Raw genomic sequence first — 20,880 nt, forward strand, 5'->3', positions numbered from 1 at the left:
CTGGGGCACCGGAGGCGGCGTGTCGGGGAGGGGGTCCCGGGGAGGTGGGGGCGGCGGGCTGGGCATCGGACCCTCGATGGGGCCGTTGTAGACGTGGGCCCGGGGCTGGATCCTGGGCAGGGGAGGGGGCAGTCTGGGAGGGATGGCCGGCGGGCTGTCGGACCTGGAGCTCATCTGGGACGCACGCACGCACACACGCAAGTAACCAAAAACAACAACAGAACAGACTGTTTTAGTATTCAATTTAAATCCAAGATTCAAGATGTTTATTGTCACTCCGGTTGTACAAGTACACTCGTGTGAAATTCTTAGGCTGGGAGGCTCTGATGCATATAATTATAACAGAAAATAAAAAGCAATAGATATAACAACAATAAAAGGTGTAAAAACAATTCAGGGTATAGCAGCAATAAATATAAAAAGCAGTAAATATGATACACAATCAACAGCCTGGTATCACACAGATGGTTAGATTGCACGTGTGTGTGTGTGTGTGTGTGTGCATGCATGGGGGGGTAATGTGTGTGTGTGTGTGTGCGCATGTAAAGCTTCACGTGGTAATTTTTTTTGCTTCAAATATCATCTTTTACCTGCTTTCAAATGACAACATAACAGAAAGAGACAGACATATTAAAAAAATAAAATAAAAGGCAATAGATGGAAAAACTGAAAAACGTACAATAAACCTACAACAAAAAATAACACGACACGCGGAGAACCTTTTTGCATGCATCTGCGTATTGGATAGCACACTGGCAGGTAACAACATGGCCACGCGGTAAAGGGCGGCAGTTAAAACAGCAGCAAACATCGCGAGACAAGCTGCTGCAACTTACATCATGTCAAAAATAATAACCCCCAAAGGCTTGAAACCGAAAAGTTACCATGCGCAGGAATGACGCATGGTTCTTACCTTGGCGTCGGAAATGGCGTCTTTCCGGCGCGGGGGAAGCGGAGGAGGCTTGAGTAGCTCCTCCCCCAGCTGGTGGAGGCTTCCACAGGACATAGAGTGGAATTCTGTGGAGGAGGGCGGAGGCCGTCGGTGTGTGAACGGTGTTCATAAATACAACAAAACACTGCTGGACTCATCCGTTCACAAAACCTATCTTCGTACCACGTTGTTTCCATATTGGACCTCTAATGAAAAGGTGACATGTCATTAAACTGATCAACATTACAACTGTTGAAATCTAATAATACATTTGATATAAATCATTTCAAGTAAAACATATATAAATGGATTACATATGATATAAAAACGTTTTCTTTTAAAAAGAACTTCAAACTCACTCGACGGTGGGAGGAGAACTGCAGCAAATATGGAATTATTTCCTGAAAAAAATAATATATATATCATTTTACATTGGAAAATGGACAGTATACTCTTGCACCACCCAAAATGAGATCCCTCTGACTCGGAGCCGTCCTGACCGACGTGGGACGCCAGCAGGACTGCCGGCCTCGCGAATGACCGTCGTCCCGCCCCGCGCGGCGAGGCACGGGGGGGCTCGCGCGCCCGGATGACTCACCCCCGTAGGAGCTGCTGAGGTCGTGGTCCATGAAGACGGAGCTGAGGTCGGAGGAGGCCGACTGGGGGGGCGTGGGGGTGTTCGGGGAGGTGGGCACCGAGGCCGAGGCCAGCGTCTCCAGCTCTGTCTCGGCGATGCTGCGGAAGGTGATCTTGTGCGGGGGTTCCCGCTCCAGGGGGACGGGGTGGCCCTTCAGGGTGCCGGAGGTCGACGTGCGCACGGGCCGGATGCCCGGCGACTTGAGGGTGTACACGGTCTTCCTGGGCTGCGGGGGGGTGGGGGGGGCGGAGTATTAGTGTGGAGGACGGAGTATTAGTGTCTGAGTGTTTGTGAGGTTTACATCACAGTCGTTTCAGCATCCAAATCAGTATTTACGTTAAAGTTAAACGAAGAGGAGGCATTCGTTTATATTTTTCTGATTGTCAACGCGGCCTCCGAAAAGACCACCACACGCATAACTCCCCTTGACAATATTCTTATTGACACTCAACGAAGCAGCCAAACATCTCAATTGCGTGTGATTTTATTTTTAAGTCGCGCCATCTACCGGCACGAAAAACAGGCCGGAAGCACAGGAAGCCCGGCTAGTCTCCCCCCGGCGGCCAAGCGAGATCAGAAGGCGACGCGAGTCTTACAAATCGGGGGGGCTGCCTGCAGTTCCGAGGCTCGATCTCCTGGGACTTGTTGAACAGGTAGTCGGAGAACTCCTTCTCGCTCATGCTGCCCATCGGGTTCAGGTTCTCGAAAAACCTCTGCGTGGGGGAAAGCAAGGTTAGACGTGAGACACCGCGCGTGACAGGAACTGAAGGAAAAACAAACAAAGAAAAATAAAACAAAACAAAAAAAAAACAAAAACGGCATGGAAACACACTCGGCACAATTTGTTTGAGTCGGGCAACGTGGGAAAGGCTCGACAGATTGTTTCGACCTTTTCACGTCATGAACGTCGGCTGGACCGACTACGGCCAAGTCATCTCTCACTCTTCTGTTCAATACAAATAAATCGGCCGCCAGACGGTCAAAGTGGCTCCTTGTGAGGAGGGGCAATTGAGGGGTTGAGCCTTAAAAAAAAAAAAAAAAAAAGGGGCCTCACTTTGATGTCGTGCTCCCCCTTGAGGCAATAGGGCTGGTTCTGGTACTGCTGGATCTCCCCGGTGATCTCAGCCACTTTCCTGCGCTTGCTGAAGTTGATCAGCTCCTTGCCGTGGCGCTTGAGGAAGTCTGGGTTCCCTTCCTCCGTCTTCAGGATGTTGGTTAAGTAGATTCCTGAGGAAGAGGAGGAGGAGGAAGAGGAGGAGGCTGTAAAAACGCTGACGGGGAAGCATCGAGAGGGGAAAAGAGTGTCACGTTCACGCAAACAACAACAAAGCACTGCGGACAGATACAAACATGGGGCATCTGCGGGGAGCAGCTAATTCTATGACGTTTTTAATACCACTGAGTTAAACTGAAGATTAGAATAGATATGCACTGCAGTTAGGGGGTTAAGTCTCTTGCTCAAGGACACATCAGCACGCTGCAGGGAGGAGCTGGGGCAACTGGCAATTTTCCAATTGCTAGACGACCCGCTCCACCTCCTGAGCCACTGCCCCCACCGCCGCTGAAGACCAAAAATGCACTTCTGCAGCAGTGAAGGTTAACCAACCCCCCCCCCCCCCCCCCCCTTTTCTGTGGACTGATGACATCCTCAAAATCCCTTTACGCCCTTAAATTTAATAGACCCCCCCCCCCCAAAAAAATGTCCAGGATTTTCAATGCCATTAAAGGCAGATTAAAGTTGATTTCAATATTTTTTTCATAGCCGCAGATACCCGGATAACGCAGCTACCCTTTAAAAGGCCCTCCACATGTGGTGAGACTGTCGGCGTTCCTACCAAAGAAAGGCACACAGGGGGGGTTTATGGACTTGAGTTTTGCCAGGTATTTCTTAAAGTGGTCCTGGCTCAGTTCCACGGCTTCTTCCAGAATCCTCTTTTTCCTCTCTGGCACCGCCTGCCGGGGAACAACAACACGCAGCTTAAATTAGAATCCGGCCTGGAAAGCGGTCAATCGGGGCACACGCACGCACGCACGCACAGTTAATGAAAATATTGTTTCATAATTCCCAACCCCCTGACCATCGCCGCCGAGTTCGTGTGCCGGGACGTGGCCTGCATTTACCTCGAAGGTGTGGTCCAGTCTGTAGACCGGCACAGAGTTGATGGCGCTCACGACCTCCAGCACGCCGTTGAAGTTGTTGAGCTCCTGGAACACCTGGAGGATCTCTATGACCCGCGTGAACACCGCCACCCGCTCGTCCAGGTTCTCCGCCTCCACGATGCACCTGAGACGCGCCAGGAGAGATCAGCGCTTCCCCAAAGCCACTGGGGAACCAGCCTGAAAGGGCTCGGGTGGCCTCCGGTGCACGCAGAGGGGGAGCCGGAGCGCCGACGCCAAAACTATCTGGCGTCACGGAGTTCTCCAGACCCCCGGTAACTACACCCTGTGATGTTTCATATTAGGTATTTGTTTTCCCTGAAGACGTCATCATTTTCCACACTGTTGAAAGTTCAGACGGGTTGAAAGGCAAAACCATCGCCAGACAAGACTGATTGCGGCTTCATTTATCAAGGTATTTTCGAGAACACACTTTTTAAAAAAGAAGCAATAAAAGACGCGGAGAGGTTTTTTTTTTTTCTTTTTTCCTAAAATAAAACCTGAACCCAACATTTGAAATAAGCGCTCACCAAAACAAACAGGGGGGGGGGGGGTGGAGGACCCGAGCCTGAATGTCGGTATTTGATTTGGGAAAGCACTCACTTCTCGAACCACAGCGTGAGGTTGGTCGTGTGCCTGATCATGCGCAGCAGGTTGGGAGAGTTCTTCTCCTTGTCCTCTTTGGTCCAGACGCTGCCCACCAGCTCGGAGGGCCTGACGGCTCTGTGGAGGCAGAGCGATGCGCGTGTTTAAAAGCCCCCCGGTGCGGAGAGCCTCCACGGACGCAGAAATGAGTGTCGCGTAAATCACGTCGTCACCAAATCACAGACAGCTTGGAAGCTTTTTTTTTTTTTTTTTTTTAAGCATCTGGATGCTGTTGGCTCGTGTCTAAAAGGCTGCGACGCAAACCCACGTCGACCCGCTGGCGGTTCATACAGATGAGAACACGTGTCCTGCGTTTTTATGCCGTCCATTGTCCAGTATTTTTAGGATCCCATTTAGAGAACGTCAAGTGATGCCTCACTGTGAGAAGGTCTTAACTTACACTAACCCGATATGCTGTAGTATTGAGGGGTGTTTTTTAGGCTTATATGCATATATAGTATGTGTTACATGTATTTGAACTACGGCTGTCAATCCATGAAAACATTTAATGGCCTGATTTTCCATACTTAATCGCGATTAATCCCACATTAATCGCACATTTTTTTAATCTGTTCACAATGTACCTTCAAGGGATATTTTTCAAGTGTTTAATACTCTTCTCAACATGGTAGTGGACAAATATGCTCGCTTTCTGCAAATGTTTGTTTCTCGAAAATCAAAAGCAAAGAAAACCAAAGCAATGACAAATATTGTCCGGAAATCCTCGAAATAAGGTGCGGCTTTGGTTCTGTTTAACCAATGGCGAGTAAGAACACAGGGCGCTCGCGTCACCGGATCACCCGCCTTCTGTGTCTCCGAGCCAATCACAGCCCACATATGAAAAACACAGATACAGTCTTTAACTCATGACTTTTGTAAGAGCCAGATCATTTGGCTGAGCTCAGCAAGAAGAGCAATAAGAGCCGGCTCTTTGGGCTCCCAAACGGTTCTTCAACCACTTCCGGCTTTTAAGTTTCTGCCAAATTTACCAATGTCTTGACCCAATTTATTCAATGTAATTATTATTTCCAGAATATTATATTTGATATGGCTGTAGGGGCTGTACCCGACTCAGAGATTTGTCAGTCGAATTCAACGATTCGGCGGGGGGAGGCCAAGCTCTTCCTATTGGCGCGATAGGCGGCCACCTCGGAGGGGGGCGCAGAGAGGGAGCTTTTTTGCGCACTAGTCTTTCTTCCTGACGGTACCGACAGTGCGTGCGCCAGCCATGGGGTGCCCACGATCGGCGCGCCGGAACAGTGTGTTTTTATTTTAGACGATGGTCATTTTATTTTACGTCTGCTTCTGGAATGAAACAAGTGCTTGTGGAAGGAAACCGTGCGTAACGGGGACACTTCCTGCGTCACTCCCTTCCCGATCGCCCCCTCTCCGTGCGGTACGCACAGAAAATAATCTTAAGGAGTCCAAGGGTCGTGTCCTGTTCCTCCCCACACTGTTTTGAGTCATTTTATTTGGAGGATCGGGGCACACGTTGAGCATTGTTCAGTTCACACATACAAAAATATATTTATGGTCAACCGGCACAACATACCAAAGTCTCACCATGTTTGGCTGTTAATGTAATTACCAAAGTGAGATGTCTCCGGATCGTATTTAATAAATATGTTATAGGATCATCCTGTTATTCTGTCTTGTATTAATTAATGGCACACAACATGGCTGTGTTCAATGTTCTCATTCAACCTGCTCCACCACGACAGGCGCAGCATCTCACCTGTAGAGCTCAGACTCCAGCAGAGTCAGCTGGCGGGCAATCTCGATGGGATGAAGGGTCATGAGGTCAAAGGTTTCCATCTGTCCCGCCCTGCTGATGTGCCACTCGATGGGAGGGGGCGGGCTCTCGAAGGTGATGTTGTGACTGACGCCGTTGGCCTGCGTCTGCAGCTTCCTCTTGATGATCTTATTGATGGACTCCACCCACTTCCTCATGGACTTGCCTGGACAAAAATAAATAATTAGATAGACAGACAGACAGACAGACAGACAGACAGACAGACAGACAGACAGACAGACAGACAGACAGACAGACAGACAGACAGACAGACAGACAGACAGACAGACAGACAGATAGATAGATAGATAGATAGATAGAGAGAGAGATAAATAAATAAAAAGCGTCAGATTTTAACTCATGTCCTAAATCCGTCCTGTTGGAAGATGGTAAGCACATCCTTAGAGGATTGCATAGCAAAAAGTAATACCAACCTCCCAAACAAAAATGTATCCCAGACAAGGTAATAAAAAAAGAAAAGGAGCGATTAATATCAAGATTGCTGCGAGATGTAGAGCAGACCTCGTAGTTGTATTTTGCTGGTGATGTATTCTTCTAATCTGCTCCTCAGCTCTGGGTCGTTCTCAAAGTCGTAGAAATGATGTTCGACCCACTGCCGGAAAACATTAAGAACCCTGAGGAAAAAAAAAAATAATTTAAATAAAAGAGTACATTACAGTACACTTCATTTTGTCATTTGAAATGAACGGTGCCCAGTAAATATTTAGTAGATGTGGTCTGATATCGCTCTTTAAATAGCAGTATTTTGCAATGTGAGAAACCTTAATTGTATTTATAAACATGTGGTTTTGAATTCCTCAGCAGATATCACAATATCAATGTATATCAATATTGTGTAAATTTCCCGATGACTATTAATTCCTCCATATCACCCAGATCTACGCATCGTCGCAGGTCCTCCGAAATTTGGAATAAATACGACAGACTCGATGATGCAACAAAGCAGCTCAAGTGCTCTAGTTGTAAATCAAGATATGATTAATTGGTTCTGAGGGTGCGGTGGTCTTTACCTGAGTTGGACAGGCTGAACGTACTCCTTCCGGAACCTCTGGAGCTCCGCTGCCATGGGCTGGTCGCCATTCCAGAGGGCCTGGCGATCCGCCTCGGTGGGTTCTGGCTCAGGGATGTCAATACTGAGGAGGAGGATGATGATTCATATGCATTTATATCAGTATTTATATTAGGTACCCGGAGAGTAATTCAAACTAAACTAGATCAGTGAAGCCTCATTCTGTCAAATGAGTTTGATGTTGTTTTGGGGCGGAATTTCCCTTTGAATAAACGGCAGCGTACCGGTCTATCAGCAGGGTGAGAAGCTCCTGGGGCTTGCAAAAGGACCGGTATGTGGTGAGAAAAGTGCGGACGAAGTTGGGATCTAGAGAAACAAGGAACGCAAGTTAGATTGATGAAATATGAAGGGAATAAGAAACATTTTAAATGAAAAATATCACAAGAAAAATTATTTCATATCCACTTCATTAAGCAAAAGGACATTTATTGTGTTTATGGGGCTGCAATTATGTTTTGTGATCAGAATTCAAGCTAAACTCAATTTAAAATGCGTTGTGACTTACATTTATTACACACAATCACATTATTATTATTATTCTTTAATTGAATGAAAAACTGAATTTCAGCACTTTTTTTTATAAGGCCTCAATTGATTAACCACATTTTAATGATCCAGAAAATACCGTTTTATATATATATATATATATATATATATATATATATATATATATATATATATATAAGAAAAGAAAACGGCTTGTCCTTTTAAATGTAAAGTAATTAAAGCTTCTTAAAAATAATAAATGCCGTACATACCGGCGTACATGTGGTAGGTGAGCCTCTCGATCAGCTTGACCACCGTGCCGGCCTTGATAATGGGGATCCCCGTCTTGCTCTGCACCCGGTCCTCGAACACAATGTTCTCCTCGGAGTCGTGCACGGCAAAGCGGTACACCTCCGGGGACGGCAGCCGGAGCGGCTGGGCCTGCTCCTCGTGCTGCAGCACCGCGTCCAGCATGCGGTCGAGCGTGGAGCGGTACTGCAGCGTCACCAGCGCCGCCATCCACGACGCCTTCTCGTCCGCCGAGCGGGCGCAGAACACGGCGCAGTTCTCGTCCTTGCCCACCAGCTCGAAGGCGTGCCGCAGCTCCTGGGAGTCCTCGCGGTCCACGATGCGGATCTTCCGCAGGACGAACTTCTCCTTCAGGCGGTACTCCGCACCGCTGCCCGAGCCCGGCAGCCGGGAGCTCTGGTTGGCCTTGCAGCTGATCATCAGGCCATCGAACAGGAAGTTGTGGCGTTCGTGCTTGGCGCCGACCCGCAGCAGCGCCCCCTCCAGGATGAATTCACTGCAGCACTGTCCGATGTCCTTGCCCTCCCAGCCGTCGATGCTCTTCTGGATCTCGTTCATGCGCTTTATGGCGAGCTGCTTGCTGCGCACCTGCCGGCTGTACAGCCGATACATGGGCTCCCTGCGGCATGAGGAGACAGAGTGAGACTCCCACAAATAAGAAACAAACTGCTTAAAGGACATGTGGCGCTTTAACACACACCGGAAAATATTAGCTATTGTGCCTTTATTGTACGGCCAAATATTCGGTGTGTCTAGTCGACTGCTTCAGTACGGTAGCGGTGCAGCCCGGTTTCTATTACTTCTGTGCATACAAGACTCAAAACGGCCATCTTGGGCTTTGTTAGATAAGTACAGAACCACCGACGCAGGGCCACAAATGCTCAAACTTTGATGCAGAGGTACATTTCTGGTGTTACACGTATTGACGATAAAAAACGTGCGGCTGCAGCGGGCGCGGCTCACCCAGGCTTGCGGCGAGGCTGGTGCTTGGTGTAGATCCTCTCCACGCTACATTGGAGGTTGAGCAGTGCTGTGATGGCCTGCTTCAGGCACTCTCTGTCATCCTGGTCCTCACTGCGCTCCTGAAGTTGCTGTTAGGACGGTGAAAAAAGAACCACGTCACAGCAGTTCAGGGCGACTGCGCTGTGGGCGCAGGGCTCAAAATGAGGTGTTCTTCACCCGCAACTCCTCAGAAGGAGCATTGGAAAATCGAGACGGAAGAAGCTAAATGTGTGTGTGAGAGGCTCGCCGCGCTGAGTTAATGATTTACACCAAGACTTTTAATACCTCACTCATACTTTCATGCTTAGAATAAAAGTCGCAGATTCTTTCAGTTCTTAATGGCCACTACATTTTCACTTCCTCCACACTCTGGCCTCTTTGTAATAAAACCTCCTGGTCGTCAGGTTCTCATTAGTGTGGAGCCCTTGAGATAAATTTATTGAAATCTGACATTAGCCATGGCGGTCCTGCACTTGTAGACCGGCGTTTGGGATGAGAAGTTATCTTCTTGCAGCAGGGCTAAATGGCGGCCGAGCTAATACCAACAGCATCCATCCCTGCTGGCATGGCCTAGCCGTCACAACCACATACTGTCAGTAACTTGTGAATCCTCCTTCTGAGTTCAGAGGTGTAGCTAGGTGTCCTGAAAGCTAACGCTTCTAAACAGCTTAAGGGACACACGAAAGAGAGCCGGGTCGGGCCGGGTGGCTGATCCAGCCCTGGAGCGCGGCAGGAAGCGGGCCAGATGGTTTGACCCTCCGGCAACGTCGCCATGACGACAGGCTCTCCAACCGACATTCCATCTCTGACACCATCGGATCGCCCGCACGCCGAGTGTGTCGATGCAGTCTGTATGAGAGTATGTTTACGCCAAGCGCTGCTTCAACATGACGCGTTGAAATTGGAAAAGTGTGCATTGTATCCATGGCAACGGACTTCAGGGCAGCTCGACAGCTTTACATCCCGGATCCTATTGGTTGGTTTGGTTCACTACATACATTATTACAGTCCATATACTGTATTAACTCATTGTTTAAACTAACGTTTCAGTGGGCACTGAGAGTGAGATCCAGAGCAGAGTGGAAGGCAGCCTACCTGAAGTAGCTCAAAGTAGTGCATGCAGTGGTACACTGGGACCATCATGAGCTGAGGGAGGACATACTGGACGGCCTCTTTGAAGCCTTCTGCAACAGACTGGAGACACACAAAACAAAAAAATGAACAACAAATGGAGAAAACAACATCAACCAATCAGCTATGACAAAAGGAAAATGGGACACGTTTATAGTGCTGGAGAACAAACCTGAGGAGTTACAGCTTGTGATTATTTGATCTATACCGTACATCAAAATCCTTTTAAATGAACCAAATGGTAATGCTATAAATGGATATCATTTTCTTTGGTCATTTTTTGCCAATTCCCCGTCCCAACCCAAAATAAAAATTAAAAAAAACAATTACCAGGATGGTTAGTGGTCAGTGGAATTAAATAGTCAACCAACTAATGCCATGACTAGGGATTCAGAGGGTTTTCACACCCTTTTAAAGTTAGAAAAAGACTAAATAATAGAACAACAAATTCTGCAAAGAAAATGTCTGAGCTGTTGAAAAGCCGTCAGACCTTGTTGAATATCTAGAGCTGAGGTCCAAAAAGACCCTGTTGGTAAACAGGGACGGCAGGAGGGAAGTGGGAGGGAGGCATTTAGGACTGCAGAGTTAAGCTAGAGGGAGGAGGGGGGTATCCATTTAAATCCCATGTTCCCCTGATAGACGACTCAGAATCAATACTCTAGTACTCAGACTCCAGAGCAGCGCCCACTCTGTATCTGAGGAGGAGGGTGTGTGTGTGTGTGTGTGTGTGTGTGTGTGTCTGTGTGTGTGTGTGTGTGTGTCTGTGTGTGTGTGTGTGTGTGTGTGTGCGCGCGCGCTCGTAAAGAGAGGAAGAGAATGTGTGAGGGAGGAAAATAGGGATGAGTGAGTAAGAACCAGAGGTATTAAGCGACTTTCCACTGACCCATGTTCAGAATTTATTTTTATGTTTGCTTGTTTGCAGTTTTTACATTTAGAACTTGGGAAAATTTGATCAATCTAATTTAATTTACTCTGCCCGTTTTGTGCACTTGTGCCTAGCATCGCAGCTACTGTATTATCATGAGATGAAGAGGAAAAGAAACACACACAAAGACAGACAACAATGAAAGATCTGAGATGAAACCAAGATTCCAGGAATAAGCAACAATACAATAAGCAACAATACATGAAGGGGTTTTTGGTATAATATGATAGACAAATTCTAAAGGGGACCTATTATGTAAAACACACCTTTTCTGTGCTTGTGCACGTACATTTGCGTCTCTAATGGGCCAACTAACACACAAGCTGTGAAATAAGACAACCCAGTCAGTTTTTTCGTGAGCGTTCTCATTCAAAAGACATGTGGAGAAACGAGCCATTCAGCTCTGCTGCCCTCTGACACGTCACCGCGGGGGGCCTTCTAATTAGAACCGCCCTCCACCTTAGCTGAGCATGGGAAGTGCTCTGTTGGCTGCAGAGACCAGCACAAATCTTTTCAAAGAAAGAGGAATTAATACCAACTGTCCGTGACAAAACTGCAGGCGATGGAAAGTATCTGCTGTGTGTTTCTTTCTGTGTGTGTGTGTGCGTGTGTATGTGTGTGTGTGTGTGTATGCGCACGTGCGTGCGTCTCCATGGTAGGCACTGTAGGCTGCCACGCAGGATCCGCCCTGCGTTTCTCCAAACAAAACCGGAGATTTATTATTTGTATTTATTTTATTTTCCGACGTTCCCATAATTGAGTGAAACAAAAAATCCCCGAGCACCGCCGTATCCCGTGAAGATTTGGCCACTGGATTGCTTATTTCTCGCCTCAAATTTGTTTGGGAAAAGATTTTAGTGCACTGACAGGGTGAAATCAGTCAAGGTTTACAGACTCATTTCAATGGAGCCCAGAGTAAAGCTCAAACCCCATTGGCTCACAGGACTAGGGGCCTTATGGAGGGTGGCTCCTCCCACTTCAACAGAGCTTCAGGAGGGATTTGGAGGCATGTTAGAACGACTCGAATACATAATCCTAGTGGTATTTTCAGCAAAAACTGAAAAACAAATTTTGGGGACCTCAGAGACTTATATTAATTTCTGTAAAAAGGAGCATAATAGGTCCCCTTTAAATACAGAAAAGGTATGAACAGATAAACATTAGTAAGAGATAAAAAGTATGAATTGATAAATTATGTTTGCTTTTAATGTTTTATTCATCTCTTTATTTCTGTTTTCTTTATGCATTGTTTTATTATATGTGATTTGAAGTGTGTTTGAGCATTGTGAAAAGCACTATACAAACACAATTCATCACTATCATTAAATAGTATGAAGTCATGAACAGTATTTCGTTGAGATGGACGTGCGTCACAGTGATCCCGGGCACCGTCTCAGATATGGAACAATACACAGCTCAGAGAACAGCGTGTACCCAGCGAGGGCCCACAGTGTCCCAGTCCTGCCTCTCCTCTGTCTTAATTTACGGCTTCGCAACATGAAATGAGCCTTGAGCCACAATCCACCCACACCAACGCCAGCACCACCCGCTCATCCCCACCACGGGGGAGAAGGGGGGGGGGCGCTGTTCTATTTTTAAAAAGACGATGTAATTTAGCCACAACACCAGACACTGCAGAGTGCAGTAGCTGAGTGCTCAGAAGACACATCCATCTGATGGTGTCGAAGGAGGGACGGAGAGAGGGGGATGTGAAGAGGGATGGAAAGAGGGATGCGGAGTGAGGGATGTAAAGAGAGGGATGTAGAGATAGGAGAAAAAGGGGTGAAGCAGATAAAGTAAAGGAGAAGAAGAGTTAGAGGGGTGGCAAGGGGATGTGGAGAGGGAGGGATATGGAGAGAGAGGAATGAGCAGAGAGGAGAGGGGTGGGTGTGGAGAAAGTGATGGTGAGAGAGAAAGAGGGGTGAAGCAGATAAAGTAAAGGAGATGAGGTTAGTACAGCATGAAAGGGGGATGAGAGAGGGATGTATAGATGAGAAAGAGTGATGCGGAGAGCAAGGGAGGAGGAGGAGAGAGGGGAAAAGGGAGTGAAACGCCGCAGTAAGATTTCCAACACGGGGCGGAAAAAAATCCCTCAATGCAAACCAGGTCAAAGTTCAAACAATTTGAACTTAGACCCCGCTGACCTTCCAAAGAAAAAAACAATGATTTCAGAGTGAGACAAACAGTATTCTAAGAGGTTGACCATGAAAGCTACTAGCCTGTATGCAATGTAAAATGCATATAAAAAGTTAAAACATATTGGCCAATGATTAGTGATAGATATCAGGAATGGGTTGCGAAATTTCTAGAAATCCTCTGATAATTAAACCCGATGCCACAATGACCATAAGAAAAAAAGTAAGATGAACACAAACAGTTCACATTGCTGTATTGTATACACCGATCAGATACAACATTAAAAACTCCACTAATAACCACTATTACAGTGTAGCTCCCCTCGTGCCGCCAAATCAGCTGTGACCCGTGGAGGCATGGACTCCACCAGACTCTGAAGGTGTCCTGTGGTATCTGGCACCAAGACGTGAGCAGCAGATCCTTTAAATCCTGGAGGTTGTGAGGTGGGGCCCCCATGGATCGGGCTTGTTGTTCCAGCACATCCCACGGATGCTCCATCGGATCGGACCCTAACGCCACCCATCCACATGATGTAGAAGAAAACGTGATTCATCAGACCTCCACCTTCTTGCATTGCTCCATGGTTCAGTTGTGACGCTCACGTGTCCATTGTAGGAGCTTTGGGTGGTGGACAGGGGTCAGCATGGACACTGTGAGCGCTCCCATACGCAGCAAGCTGTGATGCACTGTGTGTTCTACACCTTTCTGTCATAGCAACATTCACTTTTTCAACACTTTGTGCTACAGTAGCTCTTCTGTGGGATCGAACCAGACGGGCTAGACTTCACTCCCCATGTGCATCAATGAGCCTTGGGCCCCATGGTCCTGTCACCGGTTCACCGGTCGTCCTTCCTTGGACCACTTTTGGTAGGTACTAACCACTGCATACTGGTAACAGCCCACAAGACCTGTGGTTGTGGAGATGCTCTGACCCAGTCGTCCAGCATCACAATGTGCTCCTTGTCAAAGTGGCTCAGATCCTTACGCTGCTTCAACACATCAACTCCAACAACTGAATCTTCACTTGCTGTTGTGGCTGATGAGTGTATTACGCTGCACGACACATGAGCATCATGTTAGTAATTGCAGATGGCATCATTTAAAACCTTTTTTCCTAATCTACCAAATCTGTATAGAGTGCGGTTCAGTAACCACAGTAACAACTAAGAATGGAAAAAGCAGCAGATAAAAATAACCTTCCTTTGTTTTCATAACCCCCACCCCAAGAAGAAAAAAACAAGGGAAACGGCATTCGATTCAGATTGGCCCGTGTGACAGATATACTTTTAGGAATATAACATGTTGAAGAAATGGATATTTCTGCATTTCTATAATTTACACTGCTGAACCTATTATGCACATGCCACCCCCCTCCCCCCTTGTTGATGTTACATCTGTTATGTTCTGTCCTTGTAAGTTATGTGTTCTATGTTATTGTGCCTGGAAGAAGCCGGGGGCATATTTCCACAGTCATGACAATATAGTTCATCTAATCAAATCAAATCTAATGTAATCACATCTGTCAAAGACATTGTGCACGTCTTCCCCACGGTTAGATCATCAACGGTTGGCTGTTGCAAGACACAGGCACAGCAACCGCGTCTATTCTGACGCCGTGAGGCGGCGAAAAACAAAGAGCAAAAAGCGCAATTCTGAGCAGACGCCACCGCAAGACTGGAGTTGCAAACGCGTCACGCCAGAGCTCCGGTCGAGCAGTGTGATTGGACGACAAGCATTCCATGAGTGGCGCTGCACAGTATAACAGCGCTGTGACGTTTGCCGACATGCATCACTCCGCTTTACGGGCGTGCGAACATCAATCTTTTAACAACGTCATTGAAGATGTCACATTTGGTCGTTTCCATCCAACTTTTCTAACAACACAGTATGAATTAGGGCTTCTCTACGTCACTGTAAACACAATATTCTCTCACGTCTCAGTCCAGTCAGACAGCACGTTCATGGCAGTATAAAAAAAGAAGAAGAAAAAAAAAAAAGAAAAGCCATGTGTTATTGAGTAGAGGGCCCGCGATATAGTTTCACATGTCGTGAACGGCCCCGCTGACTGGTTACTGGCCTGAGTAAACACCAGCAAATATTTCATCTTCAAAGGCTGCCAAGATGCACCCCACCGAGCAAAATTCAATGCTATTCTTATGAGGAATGTCCAAATGAAACAAAGCCGCGGCAGTGAATAAACTGTACACAGGACGCTGGATGTGTCATGACATGCCCTGGAACCGCGTTGGGAGGAATTCCACAGGGGCACCTCGGCTCACTTCAAAAAGGTGGACGGAAAGGAAAACAACCAAACCATTCTTTGCCTGGCGTGAACCCGCAAATTGACCCACTGGTACTTAAATATTAAACAAACAGCGTTTTCATGCTTTCGTTGTTTTGATTTGCCACGCCGTATTACGGTGGGGAATGTACAGGAGTGCAATGCATTCACTTGAGAAAAAAAATAAATAAAAAAATTCCCGGTTTTCCCCCAATTAACGAGATAAGTTTTCATGAAAGAAAAAAAAAAAAGAGCGGGATCGGGACCCCGTTCTGAACCGCTGGACATTTTGGTGTTTCTCCAACAACCGCCAAGTCCTGAGGTGCCGGTGCAAAGTCGCTGGACTAATAACAATACCATCTATATTACTTAAAGACACGAGCATCTCCAAATGTTTCAAACGCAAAAACCAAAATAAAGCTGGATTGGACGAACCAGGTGGGACGCGTTTGATTTCATGAACTCAAGCTCTCATGGAGGAATGAGAGCTCCTCGCTGGATCACAGCCCTGCTCTGTTTGGGCGGCTCTGCTCTGTTTTTCCCCGAATCAACGAGATACGTATCTCAATAATTCGGAAAAACAGAGCAGAATTTTATTTAATTTTTTTCAATTTCATGAATAAATATCTCGTTAATACGGGAAAACAGAGCAGAATTTTTGTTCGCAAAATCTTATCTCGCAATTTTGGAAAAACAGAGCGATCCCCCCCCTCTCAACTGAACACATTACGCTTCTGTAGGAATGACACGAGAAAGGAAAAAAGAGGAGCTAGACACAGGTTGTTATGAGTACATAATCATACTTGTGTAAAAATGGGAAAATGACGTATTGTTGGGACACATACATCCATAAGTTTGGCGTTTTTTTGTATATTTAAGTTCCGACCCAAAGCAGACGGTAAATATTCGTTGTGTAAAACATGGCGACGGGACGTCCCGACGAAGACGGGCAACACCACAAACTTCATTATTTATTTAGACCTACTTGCCATATTTGTTTTGGATTTGATCAAAATTTTATTTTAGCGAAATGTTAATCCAAGCAGCTGCACTTGTTACTTATTGTTCACGAATGGAAATTATTTGATTTCAAGTAGTAACATTTATTTCTAAAATAGCATTAACTGACAGGACTTTTTATTTTCTACATCTACATGCCTTGATGATGTCATTATCTATATAGCCTGCTTATCAATTGTTTTTAAGCTCAATAAACACAGATAATATTTGACCGGAATCTCTCCCATTTGTCCGGGAAATATAAATCTTCCAGGAAATACGCACACGCACACACAAACACACACAATAACATTGCTTGTGTTGGAAGCAGGAAAAATGGGGAAGCGTTAGGATCTGAGCCACTTTGACAAGGGCAAAATTGTGATGGCTCGACGACTGGGTCGGAGCGTCTCCAAGCATGTCCAAAGAAGGACAACCGGTGACAGGGTCATGAATGCCCATGGGCTCATTGATATGCGTGGGGAGTGAAGTCTAGCCCGTCTAGTCCGATCCCACAAAAGAACGACTGTAGCACAAATTGGTGAAAAGGTGAATGTTGCTATGATAGAAGGTGTAGAACACAGAGTGCATCACAGCTTGCTGCTGTTGCTTACTGGACCATGGAGTAATGGAAGAAGGTGCCTGGTCTGATGAATCATGTTTTCTTCTACATCATGCGGATGGGTGGGGTGAGGGTCCATCCGATGGAGCATCTGTGGGATGTGCTGGAGCAACAAACCCGATCCATGGAGGCCCCACCTCACAACTTCCAGGACTTAAAGGATCTGCTGCGTCTTGGTGCCAGATACCAGAGGACACCTTCAGAGTCTGGTGCCAATGTATATTTGATTATCTTTAGTATGAATTTAAATCAAACTGTCTGGTTGCTGTGCCATGCAAATACATACAGTTTATGGTGAAAAAAGAGAGCGCTAGTAGCTACCCTAAAAGTCACACTTGCGGTGGTAGCGAACGGGGGAATTACAGTTCTCCAAGTTCCCTTGACTTCCTGCTGTGGAGCGCTCAGAGCAAGAACCCAATAAGTGATCTGCTCCACAGGAAACAGAGTAAATTAAATACTATCTATAAAAAAAATAATAATACATTTAAAAAAACAAACTGTTTTATTTTGAGAAAAGATTGCTCTGATAGAGCTGTTCCGGTGCAGAGCTCCACAGCTCTATCAGTTTCCTAACGGTCTTTATTTGAGGCAGGCTTGTATTTGTTTGTATCGACCACGCCCCCGCATTTTAAAAGGAGGCCCGGTTCTTAATTTACCAGTTTATATTTGAGGAAATACAGAATTTGCGCGCACACGCACACACACACACACACACACACACACACACACACACACACGCGCATTTTATCACATGAAATGTGCTATAAAAGTGAAGTTTTATGTATGTTTTGCTAAGTTTGATGATGTACTCTATATGTATTTTAAAGTACTCTAGTATGTATTTTAGAGATGTCTCCTTGAAACTATCCTCTGTCCACTCATTGATTTTGTTTGGATTTTGAATTTGATCATCTTAGCAATTTTAAATAGTCACCCACAGGGCTGCTTTAAAATCACAAGTCATAGGCATGCATCTTTCAGAAACAGCTGGTGTCAAGTAGAGGATTTAAGCACAAACCAACAAAATGTGTTCTTTAACTATGAATTATTTGACTGTGTAGAATCTATTTGGAAGGATTTCTTTCCGGGGCAGACGATCACAATTTGGAACGACTCAGGAGAAACCCGGATCGCCAGGTAACCAGGGGAACTGTTCACAAAGCAGTTTAACAACTAAAATCAAACAATTGCCATTTTTTATAAATACCCATAGGCAACTTAAAGTGGAAACAACCACCAGCATTTATGTCCTGAATACTGGTAAGCTTAACCAGTAAGAACAAAGAAACACTTTACAATTCGTAGCCCTTTAAATGGTAATAAGATTGGTACCTGAAAGTAGAGACCAACAGTGGGTCGCGCCATCAGGCTGTTGAAGTGCTTGTGGAACTCCCTGTTTAGGATGTCCTGAGAAAGGGTCTCGTAGGGGTCAAACGCTTGTTCCTACACACGGGCAGAAAATAACTTGTGAGTCACCGCCCCCAATTAGGACGTGCTGGGAGAACAATAATAAGCACAAAAATAAGCCGGGATGCACGGAGGCCGACTTTTCAAAGCCAAGTGCGAGTGCAGAGGACTCGCTGCCAGGTATTCTTTTTACCAACACAAAGCACCAAGAGAAATACCGTCATGAGAGCCGTGAGTTAGAGGAGACCATGTGTTTATTATTTTCAGTTACCGATTTATCCAGTTTTAAATAAAGAACATGATCTCACTTTGGGCTGCAACCGTTGCTTGTTAGGTTGGTATGCGGGCTTTATTACGAGTACGAGTACATGAACACGGTATCGGACCCGAGGCCGGTATCAGTATCTGTTCATCACCGTCCGTATTAAGAGAACACGACTGTGATTAAATAAATATGTGATTAAATACTATTAACATTATAATATGTGAACTGAAATACAGGCACCAAAAGCCAAAGTAAACATGTTCCGACATGGTTACCGTCCGCCTAAGTCAGATATGCAACTGTACGCGTGTTCCCACTGATGGGAATATAAACTTATTCCAGCTAATGTCAACGGGATGTCTTCATTTACAAGGCCAAATTCCTGAACATAGTGGAAACATGTTTATGTGTTAAGGATACGGAAGAAACGGGTGAGATCTGCGCTCTAATTAGGATGGGAAGGGGGCAGTGACTGAGAACTTGTATATACTGGATATGTATATATTATGTTACTTTACACATAACATTTGTTTAGGTGTATAGATCATGTTTAAAGCCAAAAATGACAACATCTCTCAGTACTATAATATACAGGACCTCATGAACAGTGCTGCATGTGTGGTATGTACAGGGGTCCCACTCTCTTCAACATGTCCTTTTCCAGGATATCTCCAAGACCCTTTTCATGATCTGCATATGTAGTCGGCCTAAAGACCCTGTTCACTCGCATCTTTTAATTTATTTTTGCTGATTAGACCTCTTCTCAGGAGGAACTGGGCGGGTAAAGGAGTAATCAGCCAAAAACCTGAGTAATAATTGAGTTTTGCACATCGAGCAACACATTTCCCCCCACCCCCAGTAAATATTTTTTTTCTAATTCCACGACAGGAAAACTAAATTACAAAATTCCATGTTTTTCTAGGACGAGTGGGAACCATGAAAACTCTGCCAATCTCCATTTTATCTGAATACATGTGTCCAAGAAGACGTATATTTATTTGGGCTTGTGAAACGATAGTAAGTGAAATACCATGGGGGCCTAAATAAAATGTAAATTATGGGTTAGAGAAGTTTTCAGTGGGACTGGAATTAAAGATATTCAATACTTTTATGATATTGGGCAGCTTTCAGTGACACAAATGGGTTTTATATGAAGTAGTTCAATTCTTCAGTGTCAGCAGACCAAAAAAAAAAAACTACGGTTTATCTCGATTGAATCAAATCTTCTTAATTTTAAGCTGGGAGAGCACTATAGGACCTTAGCACTCTTGATTGATGATCGATAAAAAAATAAAAATCTCCGTGAGGAACACGTCAAGGTATCCATACTGGCACTGGAAGCTCCCTCCATACCTCCGCTAGGTCTTCGAAGCAGCTGCCCACCAGAGGATGAGGGCTGCCGTCCGCCGTCATCTCCACCGCGTCCTCGATCAGGCCCAGCAGTTTGACGGTGAGCTCGTGGATGTCCAGAATGTTGCTGAAGATCACCTCCACGTCCTTCGCGCGGAGGGGGAAGAAGAAATAGTGGATTTATTTCTAAATCATTATATAGGTAGGGAAGCTGTCGTTTGTGGTGTCACGCTCGACATCGACTGTATTTAAGCATTGTATATCTTTCGCTGTATTATACCTTCATTTATTTGAAGTGACCTATTGACGTGATGAGTTGAATTTCGAATATTTCACTGAAAACGAGGCGTTTTGATCAGCTGTCATACATTCCAATTTGGTATTTTGAGATATAAATCTCACGTTATCATGACTGATATTTAATATTTATGTTGCGTAAAATTCCCTATGATTGGTGCAATAATAAATGATTCCATATCACCCAGCCCTAATTAGAATTTTCTCTAATTTGTTGTTGTCTGCAAGAATCTGATTTGTGTAAGCCCGCTCGTTAAATCAATCCCAAAAAGTTACCGACGTGCTTGTGTGAGTGAATGAGTGATGAGCACGAATCCCTGAAACGGCCGGGGGAAAATGTAACGTAGGGGGAAGGAATTAGGCACCGCACGTTCCCCTGCTGCCACGGATCGTGTCCTACAGCGCGGCACCTCGACGA

At 45.6% G+C, this 20,880-nt stretch overlaps 1 protein-coding gene across 3 annotated transcripts in view; it reads right to left on the bottom strand.

Annotated features, from left to right (window-relative positions):
- The window catches only part of sos2 (son of sevenless homolog 2), a 42,569-nt gene that overhangs the window by 2,746 nt on the left and 18,943 nt on the right, over positions 1–20,880 (bottom strand). Inside the window, exons 6-23 of one of the 3 annotated variants that reach the window (XM_080012445.1) lie at positions 20,169–20,312; positions 18,476–18,586; positions 10,145–10,243; positions 9,011–9,138; positions 8,011–8,666; positions 7,477–7,558; positions 7,194–7,316; positions 6,685–6,797; positions 6,106–6,328; positions 4,329–4,448; positions 3,690–3,852; positions 3,404–3,521; positions 2,623–2,795; positions 2,165–2,281; positions 1,530–1,794; positions 1,291–1,332; positions 920–1,017; positions 1–174 (exon numbers count right to left, since the gene is read on the bottom strand). The exon at positions 1–174 is cut by the window's left edge and continues 2,746 nt beyond it. In XM_080012445.1, the coding sequence (XP_079868571.1) occupies positions 1–174; positions 920–1,017; positions 1,291–1,332; positions 1,530–1,794; positions 2,165–2,281; positions 2,623–2,795; positions 3,404–3,521; positions 3,690–3,852; positions 4,329–4,448; positions 6,106–6,328; positions 6,685–6,797; positions 7,194–7,316; positions 7,477–7,558; positions 8,011–8,666; positions 9,011–9,138; positions 10,145–10,243; positions 18,476–18,586; positions 20,169–20,312 (2,949 nt within the window). Of the gene's footprint in view, positions 175–913; positions 1,018–1,290; positions 1,333–1,529; positions 1,795–2,164; positions 2,282–2,622; positions 2,796–3,403; positions 3,522–3,689; positions 3,853–4,328; positions 4,449–6,105; positions 6,329–6,684; positions 6,798–7,193; positions 7,317–7,476; positions 7,559–8,010; positions 8,667–9,010; positions 9,139–10,144; positions 10,244–18,475; positions 18,587–20,168; positions 20,313–20,880 lie in introns of all 3 variants that reach the window. The other 2 variants (XM_080012444.1, XM_080012443.1) reach the window with 2 other exon arrangements.

This window comes from Zeus faber, assembly GCF_960531495.2.
Source record: "Zeus faber genome assembly, chromosome: 13".
NCBI lineage: Eukaryota > Metazoa > Chordata > Actinopteri > Zeiformes > Zeidae > Zeus > Zeus faber.